Source organism: Rattus norvegicus, chromosome 15 (genome assembly GCF_036323735.1).
Source record: "Rattus norvegicus strain BN/NHsdMcwi chromosome 15, GRCr8, whole genome shotgun sequence".
NCBI lineage: Eukaryota > Metazoa > Chordata > Mammalia > Rodentia > Muridae > Rattus > Rattus norvegicus.
This window is the reverse complement of record NC_086033.1, coordinates 19628987-19646796: the sequence shown is the minus strand read 5'-3', so window position 1 is coordinate 19646796 and position 17810 is coordinate 19628987. Positions and strand designations below refer to the sequence as shown.

General features: G+C 41.2%; 1 protein-coding gene across 18 annotated transcripts in view; it reads right to left on the bottom strand.

The window, feature by feature from the left end:
- The window catches only part of Poteh (POTE ankyrin domain family member H), a 94896-nt gene that overhangs the window by 7549 nt on the left and 69537 nt on the right, over positions 1–17810 (bottom strand). For 5 of the 18 annotated variants that reach the window (XM_006251787.5, XM_039093754.2, XM_063274849.1 and 2 more), the window contains 6 exons: positions 16153–16264; positions 12029–12220; positions 9731–9945; positions 6861–7068; positions 2365–2401; positions 6–226 (listed from right to left, as the gene is read on the bottom strand). In XM_006251787.5, coding sequence (XP_006251849.1) covers positions 180–226; positions 2365–2401; positions 6861–7068; positions 9731–9945; positions 12029–12220; positions 16153–16264 — 811 coding nt within the window. In that variant the 3' untranslated portion in view covers positions 6–179. Of the gene's footprint in view, positions 1–5; positions 227–2364; positions 2402–2984; positions 6686–6860; positions 7069–9730; positions 9946–12028; positions 12221–16152; positions 16265–17810 lie in introns of those variants that run through there. The other 13 variants (XR_010058105.1, XR_005493877.2, XM_008770604.4 and 10 more) reach the window with 9 other exon arrangements.

The following is a 17810-nucleotide window of genomic DNA, read 5'->3' as shown; positions in this document are numbered from 1 at the left end:
CATCATTCAATTGCTTAAAATTTATGACTTTCGCTCAGTACATTATAATTGGAAAATATTAAAATAATACACAAACAGTTCAAAAACAAAGTATTATCTTTCAGAAAGAAATATTTTTCTTTACGTTTTCTAATTTTTTTATTCTTCTTGATACAGATTTGAATTAATATATCAGTAGATCACAGGGGAGAAGCTTCAAAGGACCAAGGATCAACTGGAGCAGAGTCTAGAAAGAGAAGCAAGAATTATACTTGATCTCCAAGGCTTTGGGATTAACTTAACAGACGTTAGTAAGAAACCCTGACTCACCAGTGTTTTAGAATAAACTTACGCTGTACCTTTACAATACAAAATGAGGACTGTAATGTGCCCATGGTTGCACTCAGACTTTGGTATGATCCTAGCTAAGTAGTTTTCCATCAGTACCTATTGAACAACCATGTACTATCAATAGGACCAGGCTGTGGAGTCAAGATCAGCAACCATATGATATAATCTTGCCAAACCAGATAGACAATGTCCATTCAGGTCACAGATCCTGTGCAGGAAGAATGCAGGAAACCACTGGAACGCACGCACGTAAGGAACTTAAAAATCTGTCTTGGGGAAGTACTACAGGCTCTATGGTGGAGGGGAACAGAGATGGCAAGAGTGACCCAGGAAAGATGGAGACAGTACCTGCAGACAGGTAAAGGTGAGAAAGCACAGGTGTGGTCGGAGAAACGAGGGGAGTAGGCAGGAGGCAAGATATGAGGATGAATAATTGGACAGCTACCTAATTGATAAGGATGTGTTAGTGCAGGCTAAGGAAATGACTCTTTTCCTAAGGGAAAAGCAAAGCAGGGAGAAAGCAGTGACCTGGGCTTAAGTGTCACATGCAGGGGACAGCTTGCACAGTGACTCCTTGTCTAGGTGTTGCTGGATGAGTCTGTTTTTTCTTGCATCATCCTGCAAGGGTGATGGTGACCAAAGTAAAGTACTGGAGATAGAGAGTCTAAGGTATAAGTCACAGGTCATGCAAAACAAGAAATAAATGCGTTTCTCATTAGGGATGTTCACAACTTTTGTTCGATCTACTGGAAACAAGTTAACACCACCACCACTCCCAGCCCTGCACCTTGCCACTTTCAGCAGTTGGGAGAGCTGGCCCCGCCCCTTGATGGCTGCAGCACTAAGCTCAGTAGTCATGGGCCTGGTCCAGAGGGTGTGGATGAGCCAGCCCTAAAAGCAAGAGAGAGGGAGGGCTGGCCCTGCCACTAGCCTGCCATTAGGTGGCATGGGTGTACTGATGATGCCCTTCCCCTCCAGGTCACTACCTGCAGAAGTCAGGAGAGCGGGCCAGGAGGCATGAGAGCAGGATAGTTAGTTCTGCCCCCTCAATGGCTGTAGCACTCTGGAGAGCTAGCCCTGAACCTCAACTAGGTGACATGATGGAGCTGGCCCTGATACTGAAGGCAGGTGATCCAGTCCTCAGGGTGTGAGAGCAGGAGAGCTGTCCCAGCCCCTCACATGCTGTAGCACTTGGGAGAGTATGACCTATGCCTTGACTGGGCAGCATAGTGGAAAGTGCCTCTGGAAGCATGGTTGTGGGTGAGCCAGCCCCAAGGACGTGAGAAAAGGTGAGCTGATCCTGCCTCTTGCTGAGGGCAGTATTGGGTGGCCTAGCTAGAGAGGGCAAGCATTGCTTGATGATGACTCCAGCAAGGGAGAGCCAGTGTGCTGACCAGTCCAGCTACTACCACCAAGATCCATAACCAGGCCTCTGAGTTGGCCCACCCTAAAAATCTATATCCTCTGTGAAGGGTTGGGATGTGTGAAAGGGCCAGTCCTGCTGATCCAAAGCTGCAGGGTCTTCAGGACACAGTGCAACAGCAGGATAATCAGGAGTAGTCCAGGTTAGGGCAGGATAATCAGGATCCAGGTTAGGATCCAATATTGATGGTGTCACAGAAAGCCAGAGATCACAAACCAGACCAGCAACTCATTGCAACAATCATTTGCAAGTGAGGATGTGTGGAGACAGGAATATAGTGTGGGACACACAGTGACATAGTACAGGTGCCAAGAGAGATGCTTTCTGTGCTGTGGTTTTTGTTGTTGTTTGTGTGTTTTTTTATTTGTGGGGGGAGATTGCAAGGGTGAAGAGCAGATTTGAGGGGCATATGAGGGGTGAGGAGATGAGTGGGTCTGTGGTGCATGATGTCAATCTCACAAAGAATCAACCAGGAGTTTAAAAAAAAGTAACAAGTTAATGTAGAAGTTTCCAACCAGAAGGTAGAGGTTGTATTTTCTGCTTATAATTCATTTAGAGATCAATTACTTAACCTAAACTTAGCTCTTACATTAGGAAGTGCGCATACATACCTTCTCCAGTCTTGTGCTTTACCAATCCCATCTGCCTCTGAAATGAGTCGAATGATATTTATAGAATGATTAAAAGTTATTGTTATGAACATGATAAATATTAGGAAGACATGCCTTAAGTAAGATTTTAGAGACTAGACTTAATGAGGATTGGTTTAAGAAAACAAAACTCATATAAATAAAATTTCTACTTAATTTTAAGTTTAGATCATATCTCTGCTATTGATATCTGAATGAGAGTATAATCAATATATATTCACTAGATATACATTATTTAATAGCATGTTTTATTGATACAAAGATTGAATAGATAGTTATACTAAATGCACTATTTTATTAGTTGTAGTAAATGTCTATACCAGATTTACGTGGTGCACATAAATATATGCAGATTTTTATATCTTTTTAAAAGGCTTCCTAATTATATTCATCTACTTAATTGTAAAATGGATAAAAGTACTTTGGACTATATTGAAAATGCCCCCCTATTTCTACAGTGCCATTTAAACCCGTGTGTGGAAGAAATTAAATAGTCTTAAAACATCCCAGGCAGATCCTAAAAGAGAAAGCACACACACTTTGGTGACAATGAGAATGTGGCATTCAATGTCCTCACTCACTGTAGGAATGAAGGCAGATTTCTTTGACGGACAGCTTTCCCAGTGCTGCAGACACTGCCTCCCAAGATATTTCTGTGATGACAACACTACAAAACTTCAACACCAGAGGAGGCTGAAGCACTGCAGGAAGTTTTACGTTTTTAGAAAACTCTGTTAAAAACTAACAGCACGGTGTTGTCTTCCATCCAAAGCTCTTTTCTGAATTATTTAACTCTAACAGGTAATAGATTTTATTATTTATGTATACCTATTCCAAAAATAGTTGAATAAGATATCACTTCCACTTGGTGGCTGGAGAAATGCCTTAGTTGTTAAGAGCATATGCTGTTCTTCCAGAGGACCCCGGTTCAGTTCCTAGCACCCATGTCAGGCAACTTACAACCACCTGTAACTCTAGTTCCATAGAACCAGACACACTCACACACACACACACACACACACACACACACACACACACACACACACTTTTATTCACTCTCCTCTCCAATATTTCTTAATAACCACTCAATTTACACCCCATCCACCCCCACTTCCTTCACCAGATAAGGGGCACACTTAGCTGGACAGACCTGCCAATTGGATTTCACCCATATGTCTAAGTACACATGGCACAAATCCTAGTCACACTTATCCCACCTTCTAAGACTAGCTAGAAGCCTAGAAGCCTTTCCACAGGAAGCATAGAAACCTCAGAAGTCACAGTGTGTGTGTGTGTGTGTGTGTGTGTGTGTGTGTGTGTGTACATGTGTGTATGTTTTTTTTCAATTTTTATTGGCTATCTTATTTACATTTCAAATGTTATCTCCCCTTCTCCATTTCCCCTCTGCAAACCCCCTATCAACCCCCACCCCCATTCTCCATCTCCCCCTGCTTCTATGAGGGTGCTCCCCCACAAAGCTCTGACCATGTTGCCCTCTGATTTGCCCTTCTCCTTTTTTACACTCATCTGTATTTTCCCCTCATTTGTTACTCTAACTACCACTATCCCTAGTGTGAAACCATGTAAAAGGTCATGCAAACATTAAATTCTAAACAAAGAAATTCTAGTTGCTTTTGTTAGATTTCAGCCCCACATTTCCCAGTACATCCTTTAGATTGGACATCACCAGGAGGATCATTCTAGTGTCACCAAGAGTCACTACAAGTCTCTCAATCTACCCTCCCAAGTCTATTTTCTCCGTGAAGCTGAGACCTTGTGTCATGATGACTTTACCAGCATACCTGGTACCTGACTGAAACTTTCCAATTGCCTCTGTCAAAAGCGTCATTCTCAAAAAGTTGAGAGAAAGCTGACCTTAACCTTGTCTCTGGAACTTCCCTTTTTAGGCTCCTTTTCCTCGGATGGAACTCAACTCTGAATGTGTGGCCCACAGATCCAGATGGGAGAATCCCTCCTCATTTGTAAGAGCTGGAGAGTGCACCCTTTAACATATATGCACAAAGAAAACTAAACGGTCTGCTGGAATGGTTCTTCAATAGCAGTGTCTATGCAATGCTATAAGAAGAATGCTGTTTCTGTGGCAATAAACCAACATCATAAATTGTCAAAAGCATCAGTACCAGCATAAGGCAGAACAATCTACAAAACTATTTTTAAAAAACTAGTACTGAGACTAGTCCAAACAGAACTCAGACAATTGGTCTTGCTTTTTCTTGGATATCTCCTTCCATAGCTTCTGTCACTGTTTTGTTCCCTATCCCACCTCTGAGCTGTTCCTCCTTAACGACATTTTATCCTTAGTAAGTCATATCCAAAATATACAAAGAACTCAATAAGGTAGACTCCAGAGAGTCAAATAACCCTATTTAAAAATGGGGTAAAGAGCTAAACAAAGAATTCTCAGCTGAGGGTCAAATATGAATATCAAATGGCTGAGAAGCACCTAAAGAAATACCTAACATCCTTAGTCATCAGGGAAATGCAAATCAAAACAACCCTGAGATTCCCCTTCACACCAGTCAGAATGACAAAGATAAAAAACTCAGGTGACAGCAGATGCTGGGGAGGATGTGGAGAAAGAGGAACACTCCTCCATTGTTGGTGGGATTGCAAACTGGTACAACCATTCTGGAAATCAGTCTGGAGGTTCCTCAGAAAATTGGATATTGCACTATCTGACAACCCAGCTATACCTCTCCTGGGCATAGACCCAAATGATGCTCCAACATAAAATAAGGAAACATGCTCCACTATGTTCATAGCAGCCTTATTTATAATATCCAGAAGCTGGAAAGAACCCAGATGCCCTTCAACAGAGTAATGGATACAGAAAATGTGGTACATCTACACAATGGAATATTACTCAGCTATCAAAAACAACGACTTTATGAAATTCATAGGCAAATGGTTGGAACTGGAAAATATCATCCTGAGTGAGGTAACCCAATCACAGAAAAACACACATGGTATGCATTCATTGATAAGTGGCTATTAGCCCAAATGCTTGAATTATCCAAGATGCAATTCACAGACCACATGAAGCTCAAGAATAAGGATGACCAAAATTTGGATGCTTCCACTCCTTCTTAAAAGGGGGAACACCCACCAAAACTAGATAAGATTGATGAAGCTAAAAAGTGCATGCTGACAGGAAATGGATATAGATCTCTCCTGAGAGACACAACCGGAACATGTCCAATACAGAGGTGAATGCTAGCAGCAAACCACTTAACTGAGAATGGGACCCCCTTTCGGGGAATTAGAGAAAGGATTGGAAGAGCTGAAGGAGCTTGCAACCCCATAAGAACAACAATGCCAACCAACCAGAGCTTCCAGGGACTAAACCACTACCCAAAGACTATACATGGACTGACCCTGGGCTCCAACTGCATAGGTAGCAGTGAATAGCCTTGTTGGGGCACCAGGGGAAGGGGAAGCCCTTGGTCCTGCCAAGGTTGGACCCCTAGTGCAGGAGAATGTTGGGGGGAGGGGGGTAAGGGGGAGTTGATGAGGAGGAACACCTTATCGGGGAGGGGCAGGGGATAGGGAGCTTATGGACAGGAAACCGGGAAAGGGAATAACATTTGAGATATAAATAAAGAAATATCCAATAAAAAAAGAAGAAAAAACATTCAAAATCACCTTAGAGTCCTTAAGAGTAGACAGCCAATTGAAGCACTTGAGTACAACACCTCCTTTACCCAGACATGCTGGGACAGCTTTGTGCAGCTTGTCCTGGGATGGGACCTATAGAGAAGACTGACTGTGCTTTTCCCCTTTCTTTTCCAATTAAAATGAGTTTTCAAGTAAAGAGGAAGAGTTGAGAAGACAAACTGTGTGTGGCTTTAATGAGTATGCCAGAGAAGCACAGGGCAGGGTCTGTAGAAAGAGGGTGACTGGTGAACAGTGTGCTACAGTGTTGCGGACAATACTTCAGGAAATGCAGTTTGCAATATGTATCTTATAGGGACTAAACTAATGTGAAATTGCTTTTATTGTTCATTTGTGGTGCATATCAGTTTAAAGCTATGAAAGTTCTATTTTTCTCCATTAAAGGATCTTATCTCATTAAAACACACACACACACACACACACACACACACACACACACTGTGTTCATACTCTGATAAGAGCCTCTGACTCGGGTAAGGGACAGACAATGAAAATGCAATCTGTCTATGGATCACTCCTAGAAACCATCCAACAAAACCTAACAGCTAAGTTGTTCTTGAAAAGACAAGCTCTGGTGACTCATTAAAATCTGCAAAAAAAAAAAAAAAAAAAGTGTTTGTTTAAAAAAAAGAAAAAGACTATTGTCATTTTTACTTACCATGTACCAGCCTTTAATAAAACAACTCAATATTTCATCAAATTAAAAACAAGGATTATTTTAGAAACTGAAAATTCCCAAATGAACAGAAGTCAACTTTACTAACCCTGGACAGGCCCTTCCTCACGCTCTCACAAACAGACTGAGGCTCTGGGGCATCAGGAGAGCTGGGATTGTGTCCCACAGCAGGATTAAATTTGGCAACAAGAGGGCTCTGCTGAGCAGGTAGGGAACTCAGAATAGTTTCCATGGTCATCTTCTGCTGATTCAACTGCATAAGCTTTGCTCTAGACACCTCCAGCTTTTCCACTGTCCTATAAAGAATGCAACAAGGCCAAATTTAGCATTTCGTTCTTCTCCTAAATAACTCTTTAATGACTTGCTTTGCTTTGATAAAAATAAAAGGCTATAGGAATAATCAGAATGTCCCATTACACAGTCTCTGAGCTGAGAATGTACACACTACACCTACTATACACACTTATAGCTTCAGCATTGCTGTGAACAAAGTACATCTGCTCCCAGAGTAATTCTTCCCTACTAATACGAAAGAAGTCTGAGAGGAAGAACTGGTTATCAGGGAGTCACAACCTCACAGGTAGCACTGTTACCTTCTGGAAGATTCCTGAAGATGACAGGAGAAATATTTGCACTCCTAAGAGTGAAGTATGGGAAACTGTGGATATGTTAATTTGCTTAGCGATAACAGTGAGCTCCCTATATGTGAATGTGTCACTATATCACGTTGTGCTCCTTAAATATATACAATCATGAGAACTAAACATGAGCCAGAAATCCTTGTAGTCAGTAAACCAGTGTGTTTGTGTGTGTGTATGTATATATGTATGTATGCATGCACACATGTATGTATGTATGTATACTTGTCCTCTATGTTTGCCATCTCTGAACTATGTCCACATGGTGGTTTAAAAATACTTGGCCCATAGAAAGTGACACTATTAGGAGGTGTGGCCTTGTTGGAGGAAGTGCGTCACTGAGGGGGTGGGCTTTTTGTTGCTCAGGTTCTGCCCAGTGTGAAAGACAGCCTCCTCCTGGATGCATTCAGAAGCCAGTGGAGGATGTAGAAGTCTGGGCTCCTCCAACACCATGTCTACCTGCACACTGCCAGGCTCCCTGCCATGATGATAATGGACTGAACCTCTAAAACTATAAGCCAGCCCCAATTAAGCATTTGACATTGTAAGAGTTGCGTTGGTCATGACATCTCTTCAGCATGGTATGGAATGGTACTGTTCCTGCTGCTACTCCATTCCAATGGAAACCCTAACTAAGATAATAGATGCATAAATTAAGATTTATCCCCAAACGACAACTCAAAGCAGCATCTTTAGGGAACGTGAAAATAGTCAACAGAACGATCAAAAAGAAGTAATGCTCTTGCAGTAGTCACAGATTAGCTAACAAAACCCCCAGTGCCAAGTCTGGGAAACCTCCCTTTAAGTTTTCATTAAGGGGATCCAAGAGATTTCCAAAACAATATAGGCTTGCATTACCGTTGGTTGTCTCAAAGAACATGAAGAAAGATCTTATTTTCTGAAGACATCACACGCATTTAAATTTTATTTAAAGAATTAAGAAAACCTTTCAGTGATCTTATTGGAAGGCCATAAGAGTTAGGTCCTGTCTTTCTGTGTTGAACACACCCTCTTGCACTAACAAAGGAATTACTTGGGGTTGGGGATTTAGCTCAGTGGTAGAGCGCTTGCCTAGCAAGCGCAAGGCCCTGGGTTCGGTCCCCAGCTCCGGAAAAAAAAAAAAAAAAAAAAAAAGAAAAGAACAAAGGAATTACTTTAACCACTTTGTGAATTATATATTCACTTATTCCTGTTTTAATCTTTTCTCATGAGTTTGAGTTTGTCTTTGTCTTTAAGAAAAGAGAAAAAGTGTAAGGGGAAGTCTGTCTACAGATGCTGTGGACACTGATAGCACCACAACTGAGCGGTGTACTGTTCCTGCTGCTCCTCACCCATTTGAGTTTAAGCTGCAATGTTCCACAAATAAGCTTGTTAACACTTTTGTGGAAAAAAATCCAGAAGTGTTTGTATTAAAAAGTAGGTATTTGGGGTTGGAGATTTAGCTCAGTGGTAGAGCGCTTGCCTAGGAAGCGCAAGGCCCCGGGTTCAGTCCCCAGCTCCGAAAAAAAAGAACCAAAAAAAAAAAAAAAAAAAAAAAGTAGGTATTCAAAACACTAATGGAACTGGGTGTGGTGGCTTGTGCCTTTAAATCCTATCACTTGGGAGACAGAGGCAGGCCTATCTCTGGGAGTTTAAGGCCAAAGAGAGCTACACAGACACCCTGCCTCAAACAACAACAAAAACAAATGACTAATACAACAAGCTGGCTGTGTGAAAATATAAAAGGGACAAAGGGGCATCTACAACATAAAAACAAACTTGGAAAATTGACAAGAAATAGAGATCCTTACAGACTAACACACTAAGTGTAGTTCACTCTCTACCATTTTTTTCTAAGTTTATTGTGCAGTTAGCATTCATATCCTACTAATTTGTTTTATTAGAGATCATGCTTTAACTATACATGGACTGACCCAGGGCTCCAACTGCATATGTAACAGAGAATAGCCTTAATCGGGCACCAGTGGAAGAGGAAGCCCTTGGTCCTGCCAAGGTTGGACCCCTAGTGCAAGGGAATATGGGGGGCAGTAAGGGAGATGTATGGGGGGAATAGCTGTATGTGGGAGGGGGAGAGGAGGGGAGGGGGCTTATGGACAGGAAACTGGGAAGGGGAATAACGTTTGAAATGTAAGTAAAGAAATAATATATCTAATAAAAAATTTTTAAAAATCTGAAAAAATGGAACATTCCTGAATTATATATATGCATATATGTGTATATATATATATACAATAAAATGGCTTAAATCCCTCCCCAAAAAAAGAAATCATGCCTTAGAGACCAATGAGTTGGATTATTTTCCATTTCTGTTTTAACTTACTTGCTTAGTGTATTAAAAAGTGATTTTCTGCTTTTATTTTCTTCTACATAGAGTTGTTTATGTTTTTCCATTTCTCTTCTCGTAGAATCCACATGGCTTTTTATCTCAGGGAGTCTTGATTCTAAACTTTTGACTCTGAGAATGATTTGACTCATTCTTGAATCATTGTTGTTCTCTCTTGCTTTCTCTAATTTTTTTTCCTCTTCTGCTTGTGTCTAAAACAAATTAAAAGTAAATGTTTTTGAAATACCTATGCCCAAAGCGAGTGTGGTATATGTATGTCCAGAACTCATGAATCCCACAGTGACTTTATGTATGTGAAACAACACGCTGGACTTGAGAGCACTTACGGTCAGCTCTACAGAAATGCATTACAACTGACTCTTCTTATGGTTTTCTTTGGTGCCGCAGGAAATCTAACCAGGAGCCTTGCATGTGCTGCTTTTGTACCCTGCCACTGGATTGCGGCCTTGGCTGAGAACCATGCTCATTTTAGTACTTCTATTTCCAGATAACTCTAATTGATGGAATCATTCAAAAATGTAAAACTTGAACATCGTAACTGAAGGACGAATCCGTGGGACGATGCATCTAACATTGTAACGTAAGAACAGATCCACGCTCCCGAGGCCTTTTGTGCTCACTGCTACACACCCTGCAGCTGCCGTCGCCCCTCAGAAAACCATCGGTGCCATGTCTTCACCTCCAGAAGGAAGGCTGAAAACCAAAGCTAGACATCCGCCCGCCCTGAAAGCTGGTGGGATGCGGACTGTGCAGAAACACCCACATACCGGAGATAGTAAGGAAGACAAAGACAAAGATGACCAAGGGAAGGCACCAGTCCGCCTAAAGCAACAGTGTTATCTCTGGTATTATTGCCCGGGTGACAAAGACTTTCCCCAGCAGCTGCACAGGTGGTCCACCAGAGGCCACAGGTCTCCATGGAGCACAGCATATCCAACAGCCTCCCAAGTGACTGGTGCCCAGACCCTGCACCTCAGCAGCAGCAGCTTACCCAAGTCACCTCCAGGATGCTTCCCTGACAAAAACAATCCCACACTTTCCACAGAGTTTATTAAATTTAGAAATCTAAGACAAAGCAAAGTGGGCCTCAGTTATCTCAGATCCACATATTTAAAGCTAGAAGAGGCTCAAATCTCAAACTTTGTTTCTAAGAGTCCTAGTCAAGTGTCACTAAAGGGTCACTAAACCCTCAGAAGTGCCATTAGCAGAACATGGCAAGTCCTGAGTAAAAGGAAGTCCTTCACACTTTAGCAGTCGCTTAAAGTCCTTACTTGTGGTCCTAGGAGGAAGAGGCCACTTTGGAGAGATTTGATAAGGTTAGAAGAAAACAAAACAAGACACTATGGTATGCTGCGAACAGCTGTGCTCACTTCTGCTCCCAGTCCATGGCTGCAGAGCCCTGATTTTCAGAAAAGTCAAAGGGCTCCTTTAGCCAGATGTAGAGCCTTCCTTCTGGGGTGCTGCTCTTGGAGGGTGTCCCAGTGGCCTATGGTGGCTCTGACTCGGTTCACGGTTGGTCTGTGAGCACCATGTAAGCCTTATGTCACTAAAGGAGGGATGGGCTCCTCAAATATTATAAGCGATTTAGTATCCCAGCAGTGGACTTAACAGAACACAGCCAACAACACAATGGTGGGGACCAAGGTGGCTTTGGAGACCCGGGTTTGCTTGCAGCCCACAGCCTTGCTCGGTCACATAGAACCAAAACTAGGAAGGGACCTGAGAGCCAGCAACGCCAGGTTCCCCAAGCAGACCTTCCCACATTGTGCTGCATACATCCTGAAGCAATCTGAGGGGCTACCCTGCGCTCCATGTACTCTGAGCTAGCTCTGGTGTGTGTGTGTGTGTGTGTGTGTGTGTGTGTGTGTGTGTGTGTGTGTGTGTGTGTGTGGACACTGGGTCACTGAAGGGCACATGTTTGCCTGAATTAATTTCTTAATCTTTGATGTTGAGAATATGCTGAGTATCATAAAGCTCCTGCATTTCCACCTCAAAAAAGAAAATGAGCTTTAAAAGACAAGTGATTCAAAACAATAATCATTACAATGTACCGAAGGAAACTGGACATTTTTAAAGGGAGGAACTTAGATCATATACAAATCAAATTGCTGTAAGAAAGTGGAGGAAACACACAAAAGAACTATCCAGAATGTGATTCTCGGTGAGAAGAAGCTGAGCATGTTACAAGCAATCAGACTAACGTTCCATGCCTCCAGCACAGCGCCTTCCCCCTGCCTGGGTCTCCCTTCCCACTGTGCGCTGACCCTGACTTACCACACTCTCTTGAACCAGCCCTCTGAGAGTCAGCACTTCCTTTTCCACATTGCCTTGAGTCTGGTGTAGGTGTTCGTAATTCTCTTGTTCTGATTTTATTTTTAACAATTCTTGCTCAGTCAACTGAATGTTTATATCTTGATGTAGATATTTGCATTGTATAGGTTCCCATGTATCTTTAAGATAATTTATCTACATGAAGAAAAATACAATTGTGATGATGGATTTAGGCTGTAAAAGCCTAATACAAAACCAATACACAATTTTGACAAATGCACTTTGGGGTAGTTTTAGGGTTGAAATTTAAAAGAAAGGATTTATTTTTCCCCTTTCCCCCCTCTCTGATTGCCCCTCCCCCAGGACCAAGGGCATTTCCTCCCGTTCATGTGGCTGGAGTCATGGGTGCTCATTATTCTTGTTGGTTGGTGGTTTAGTCCCTGGGAGCTCTGCTGGGGTCTGGTTGGTTGAAATGTGGTTCTTCCTATGGGGTTGCAAACCCCTTCAGCTCCTTCAGTCTTTTCTCTAACTCCTTCATTGGGGTCCCTGTGCTCAGTCCAACGGTTAGCTGTAACCATCCTCATCTGTATGAGTAGGGCTCTGGCAGAGCCTCTCAGGAGACACCCATATCTGGCTCCTGTCAGCAAACACTTCTTGACATCAGCAATAGGGACTGGGTTTGGTGGCTGCATATAGGATGTATCCCCAGGGGAGGCAGTCTCTGGATGACCTTTTCCTCAGTCACTGTTCCACTCTTTGTCCCTGTATTTCCTCCTGTGAGTATTTTGTTTTCCCTTCTAAGAAGGAATGAAGCATCCACATTTTAGTCTTCCTTCTTCTTGGACTTGATATGACCTGTGAATTGCAACTTGGACATTCCAAGCTTTTGGGCTAATATCCACTTATCAGTGAGTGCATACTATGTGTGTTCTTTTATGACTGGGTTATATCACTCAGGATGATATTTTCTACTTCCATTCATTTTGCCTAAGAGTTTCCATCAAGTCATTGTTTTTAATAGCTGATTGGTACTCCATTGTGTAAACGTACCACATTTTCTGTATCCATTCCTCTGTTGAAGGGCATCTGGGTCCTTTCTATCTTCTGGCTATTATAAATAAGGCTGCTATGAACATAGTGGAGCACGTGTCCTTGTTATATGCTGGAGCATCTTTTGGGTATATGCCCAGGAGTGGTACAGCTGGGTCCTCAGGTAGTACTAAGTCCAGTGTTTTGAGGGACTGCCAGACTGATTTCCAGAGTGATTGTACCAGCTTGCAATCCCACCAACAATGGAGGAGTGTTCCTCTTTCTCCACATCCTCACCAGCATCGGTTGTCACCTGAGTGTTTGATCTTAGCCATTCTGACTGGTGTGAGGTGAAATCTCAGGTTTGTTTTGATTTGCATTTCCCTGATGACTAAGGATGTTGAACATTTCTTCAAATACTTCTCAGCCATTTGATATTCCTCCGTTGAGAATTCTTTGTTTAGCTCTGTGCCCCATTTTAATAGGGTTATTTGATTCTCTGGAGTTTAACTTCTTGAGTTCTTTGTATATATTGGATATTAGCCCTCTATCAGATGCAGAACTGGCAATAATCTTTTCCAAATCTGTTAGTTGCCATTTTGTCCTAATGACAGTGTCCTTTGCCTTACAGAATCTTTGCAATTTTATGAGGTTCCATTTGTTGATTCTTGATCTTAGAGCCTAAGCCATTGGTGTTCTGTTCAGGAAATTTTCACCTGTGCCCATGTGTTCAAGGCTCTTGCCCACTTTCTGTTCTATTAGTTTCAGTGTATCTGGTTCTTTGTGGAGTCCCTTAATCCACTTAGACTTGAGTTTTGTACAAGAAAATAAGAATGTGTCAAATTTGCATTCTTCTTCATGCTGCCCTCCAGTTGAATCAGCTCCATTTGTTGAAAATGCTGCCTTTTTTCAATTGGGTACTTTTAACTCCTTTGTCCAAGATCAAGTGACCATATGTGGGTTCTTTTCTGGGTCTTCAATTCTATTCCATTTATCTCTTTACCAATACCATGCAGTTTTTATCACTATTGCTCTGTAATACTGCTTGAAGTCAGGGATGGTGATTCACCCAGAAGTTCTTTTATTGTTGAGAATAGTTCTCAGTCTCCTGGGTTTTTTGCTTTTCCAAATGATTCTGCAAATTGCTCTTTCTAACTCTATGAAGAATTGAGTTGAAATTTTGATGGGGATTACATTGAATCTGTTGATTGCTTTCAGCAAGATGGCCATTTTTACTATATTAATCCTGCCAATCCATGAGCATGGGAGATCTCTCCATCTTCTGAGATCTTCCTCAATTTCTTTCTTCAGAGACTTGAAGTTCCTGTCATACAGATCTTTCACTTGCTTGGTTAGAGTCACACCAAGATATTTAATATTATTTGGGACTACTGTGAAGGGTGTCATTTCCCTAATTTCCTTCTCAGCCTGTTTATTCTTTGAGTACAGGAAGGCTACTGATTTGTTTGAGTTAATTTTATACCCAGCCACTTTGCTGAAGTTGTTTATGAGGCTTAGTAGTTCTCTGGTGGAACCTTTGTGGTCATTTAAGTATACTATCATATCATCTGCAAAGTGATATTTTGACTTCTTCCTTTCCAATTTGTATCCCCTTGACCTCTTTTTATTGTCTAATTGCTCTGGTTAGGACTTCAAATACTATATTGAAATAGGTAGGTAGTGGGCAGCCTTGTCTAGTCCCTGATTTTAATGGGATTGCTTCAAGTTTCTCTTCATTTAACTTGATGTTGACTCCTGGGACAAATGCATTTGTAACTTATTAAAATCTATAGCAGAATCTTAGGGAGTAGCCTGTTAAAATTCTCAGAAGTCACCAGGAATCACAGAACTCTTTATATCAATCATCTTTGTCACAAAAATGGCACTTGACCTTAGACTTTGACTTGCAAATCTAAGTTCACCACTTTATTGGCATCTGAACTACGTGGAGAACTTGTTAGGAAGGCCAACTCACAGGACTTCGGTTTTCTCTGTCCCTCAGTGGTGGTGGTGAAAACACAGTCATACTGAGAAGTTAGGGAATAGATTCCACCAAAAACAAAAAGACAGGGGAAAAGAACCTCGAGAACTGAAAGCAGTCTAGGAAACATGGATGAAGTGTGCAGAAACAGGATAAAAAAAAAACAGAAAACAACAAGTATGACTGTAGTGTGGCCTGTAGACAGCCTCAGCAGGACAGTAGTGCGTGGACAAAGGATTCATAAGTCCTGCTTCTCCATGATCACCACATTAGCCAAACAACACACTCATCGAGTTCCAGGATGTTAAGCTAGGCAAACAGAGCAATAGACAAGAAAGAGTGTGGGTCAGGAGATGGGTCAGATGTGGCTAAGCAGCACCCTATGGGTGTAGCAGCTCTGAGACTAATTTCTCCTGTGTAGACTGGTCTTGGCAACCCTACACTAGAGGTGACCTTACTGGGCACAATTATTATTGTTGTTGTTGTTGTTGTTATTATTATTATTATTATTATTATACCCTGCCTGAATGCCTTCAGACTATTATTATTATTATTATTATTATTCCCTGCCTGACTGCCTTCAGACTATTATTATTATTATTATTATTATTATTATTATTATTATTATTCCCTGCCTGACTGCCTTCAGACTATTATTATTATTATTATTATTATTATTATTATTATCATTATCATTATACCCTGCCTGACTGCCTTCAGCATAGTCAGTGAATGATCTGTCTCTTCTCAGTCTCCTGCATAGGCTATCTGAGGACCTCCTGCATAGGTAGATCCAGAGGGGTGAATTATGCCCTCTCACTCACCCATGGTCATCCTGATATACAACAGCTGGTGTCATCTATAAAGGCATTTACTTGCAAGCCTGACAACATCAAGGCACTACCAGGAACCCACACAGATATGAAAAGAGAGAACTGACTCCACAGAGTTGTCTTCTGACCTCCACTTAGCATGTACACACACACACACACACACACACACACCATCTACACACACAATATTTTTTTATTTTCACATATTTAATAGACAAAGAACTTGGAGTTTTATGTTTCCCAAAATTAAAAAGTTTTAGGCCTTGAAACTGATTTAAAATTACCTCATGCTGTAGCGTTTCAAATGTTCTGTTTCTCATATCTTCATAGAAGTATAATTCTCTATTTTCACATTCATCTAACTTCTTTCCTGCTATTTTCATGACTTCCATAAATCTATAAGAACAAAAGAATAGTATGTGAAATTTTAAATGTAAGCACTAAAACAGATAGTAAAGAAATTAATTTATAAAGTATGAACCTGACTGATTTGTACCAATCTAAAATTACTTGAAAGTATTGTAATGAAAATTCATGGGCTGGAGAGAGGGCTCAGTGGTAAAGAGCACTGGTTGCTCTTCCAGAGGTTCTGAGTTCAATTCCCACAACCACATGGTAGCTCAAAACCATCTGTAATGAGATCTGATGCCCTCTTCTGGTGTGTCTGAAGACAGCAACTGTGTACTCACATACATAAAATAAAATTTAAAAAACAAAATTATACATACACACACACATATTCTTAGAGAATACCATACAATGTACCTTACATTTTTATAGTATATGCCTATGAAAGTTTTGCTTACATGTATGTATGTATACCACATGTGTGACTGGTGCTTACAGAGGCCAGAAAACGGCATTGGATCTCCTCGGCCTGGAATTACAGATAGTTACATGCTGCCATGTGGCTTTTAGAAATCAAACCTTGGTCTTCTGGAAAATTAGCAAGTGCCATTAGCATTAAGCCACCTCTCCAACTCAGACAACTGTATCCCCAAACACTCCATCCCACAACTCCTTCCAGAACCATCCTTCCTGCATTTGATGTTCTTCATGTTTATTTATTTTAGAAGAAACTACTTTGCAGCAGATGTCCTGGTCCCTAATCTCTTACAATACTCCCTGAGACTGAAAAGTAGGAGTTATGTTTAAATGCATTAATTGGGAATGGGTACCCCAAGATCACTTTACCTCTACATGTTGACTAGCTGTGACTTATGAGGAAAAGTCTTACAATTAATTTGGCAAACAATTCCTTAATATCTCTTAACATCAATGGACTCAATGCCCCAATAAAAAGACATAGACTAACAGACTGAATGCTGAAAGAGGACCCAGCATTTTGTTGCATACAAAAAGCAAACCTCGGTGACAAAGACAGTCAGTGTAAAAGGCTGGAAAACAAGTTTCCAAGCAAATGGTCCCAAGAAACAAGCTACAGTAGCCATTCTAATATCAAATAAAATCGACTCTCACCCAAAAGTTATCAAAAAAGATAAGGACACTTCATATTCATCAAAGGAAACATCCACCAAGATGAACTCTTAATCCTGAATATCTATGATACAAATAAAGGGCACCTATATTTATAAAAGAAACCTTACTAAGCCCAAAGCACACACTGCACCTCACAAAATAATAGTGGGAGACTTCAACAACCCACTCTCATCAATGGACAGATCATGGAAACAGAAAGTAACAGAGACAGATAAACTAACAGAAGTTATGAGCCAAATGGATTTAACAGATATTTATAGAACATTTCATCCTAAAACAAAAGAATATACCTTCTTCTCAGCACCTGATGGTACCTTCTTCAAAATTGACCATATAATCGGTCACAAAACAGCCCTCAACAGATACAAGAAGACTGAAATAATCCCATGCATCCTATCAGATCACCATGGATTAAGGCTGGTCTTCAGTAACAGAAAAACAA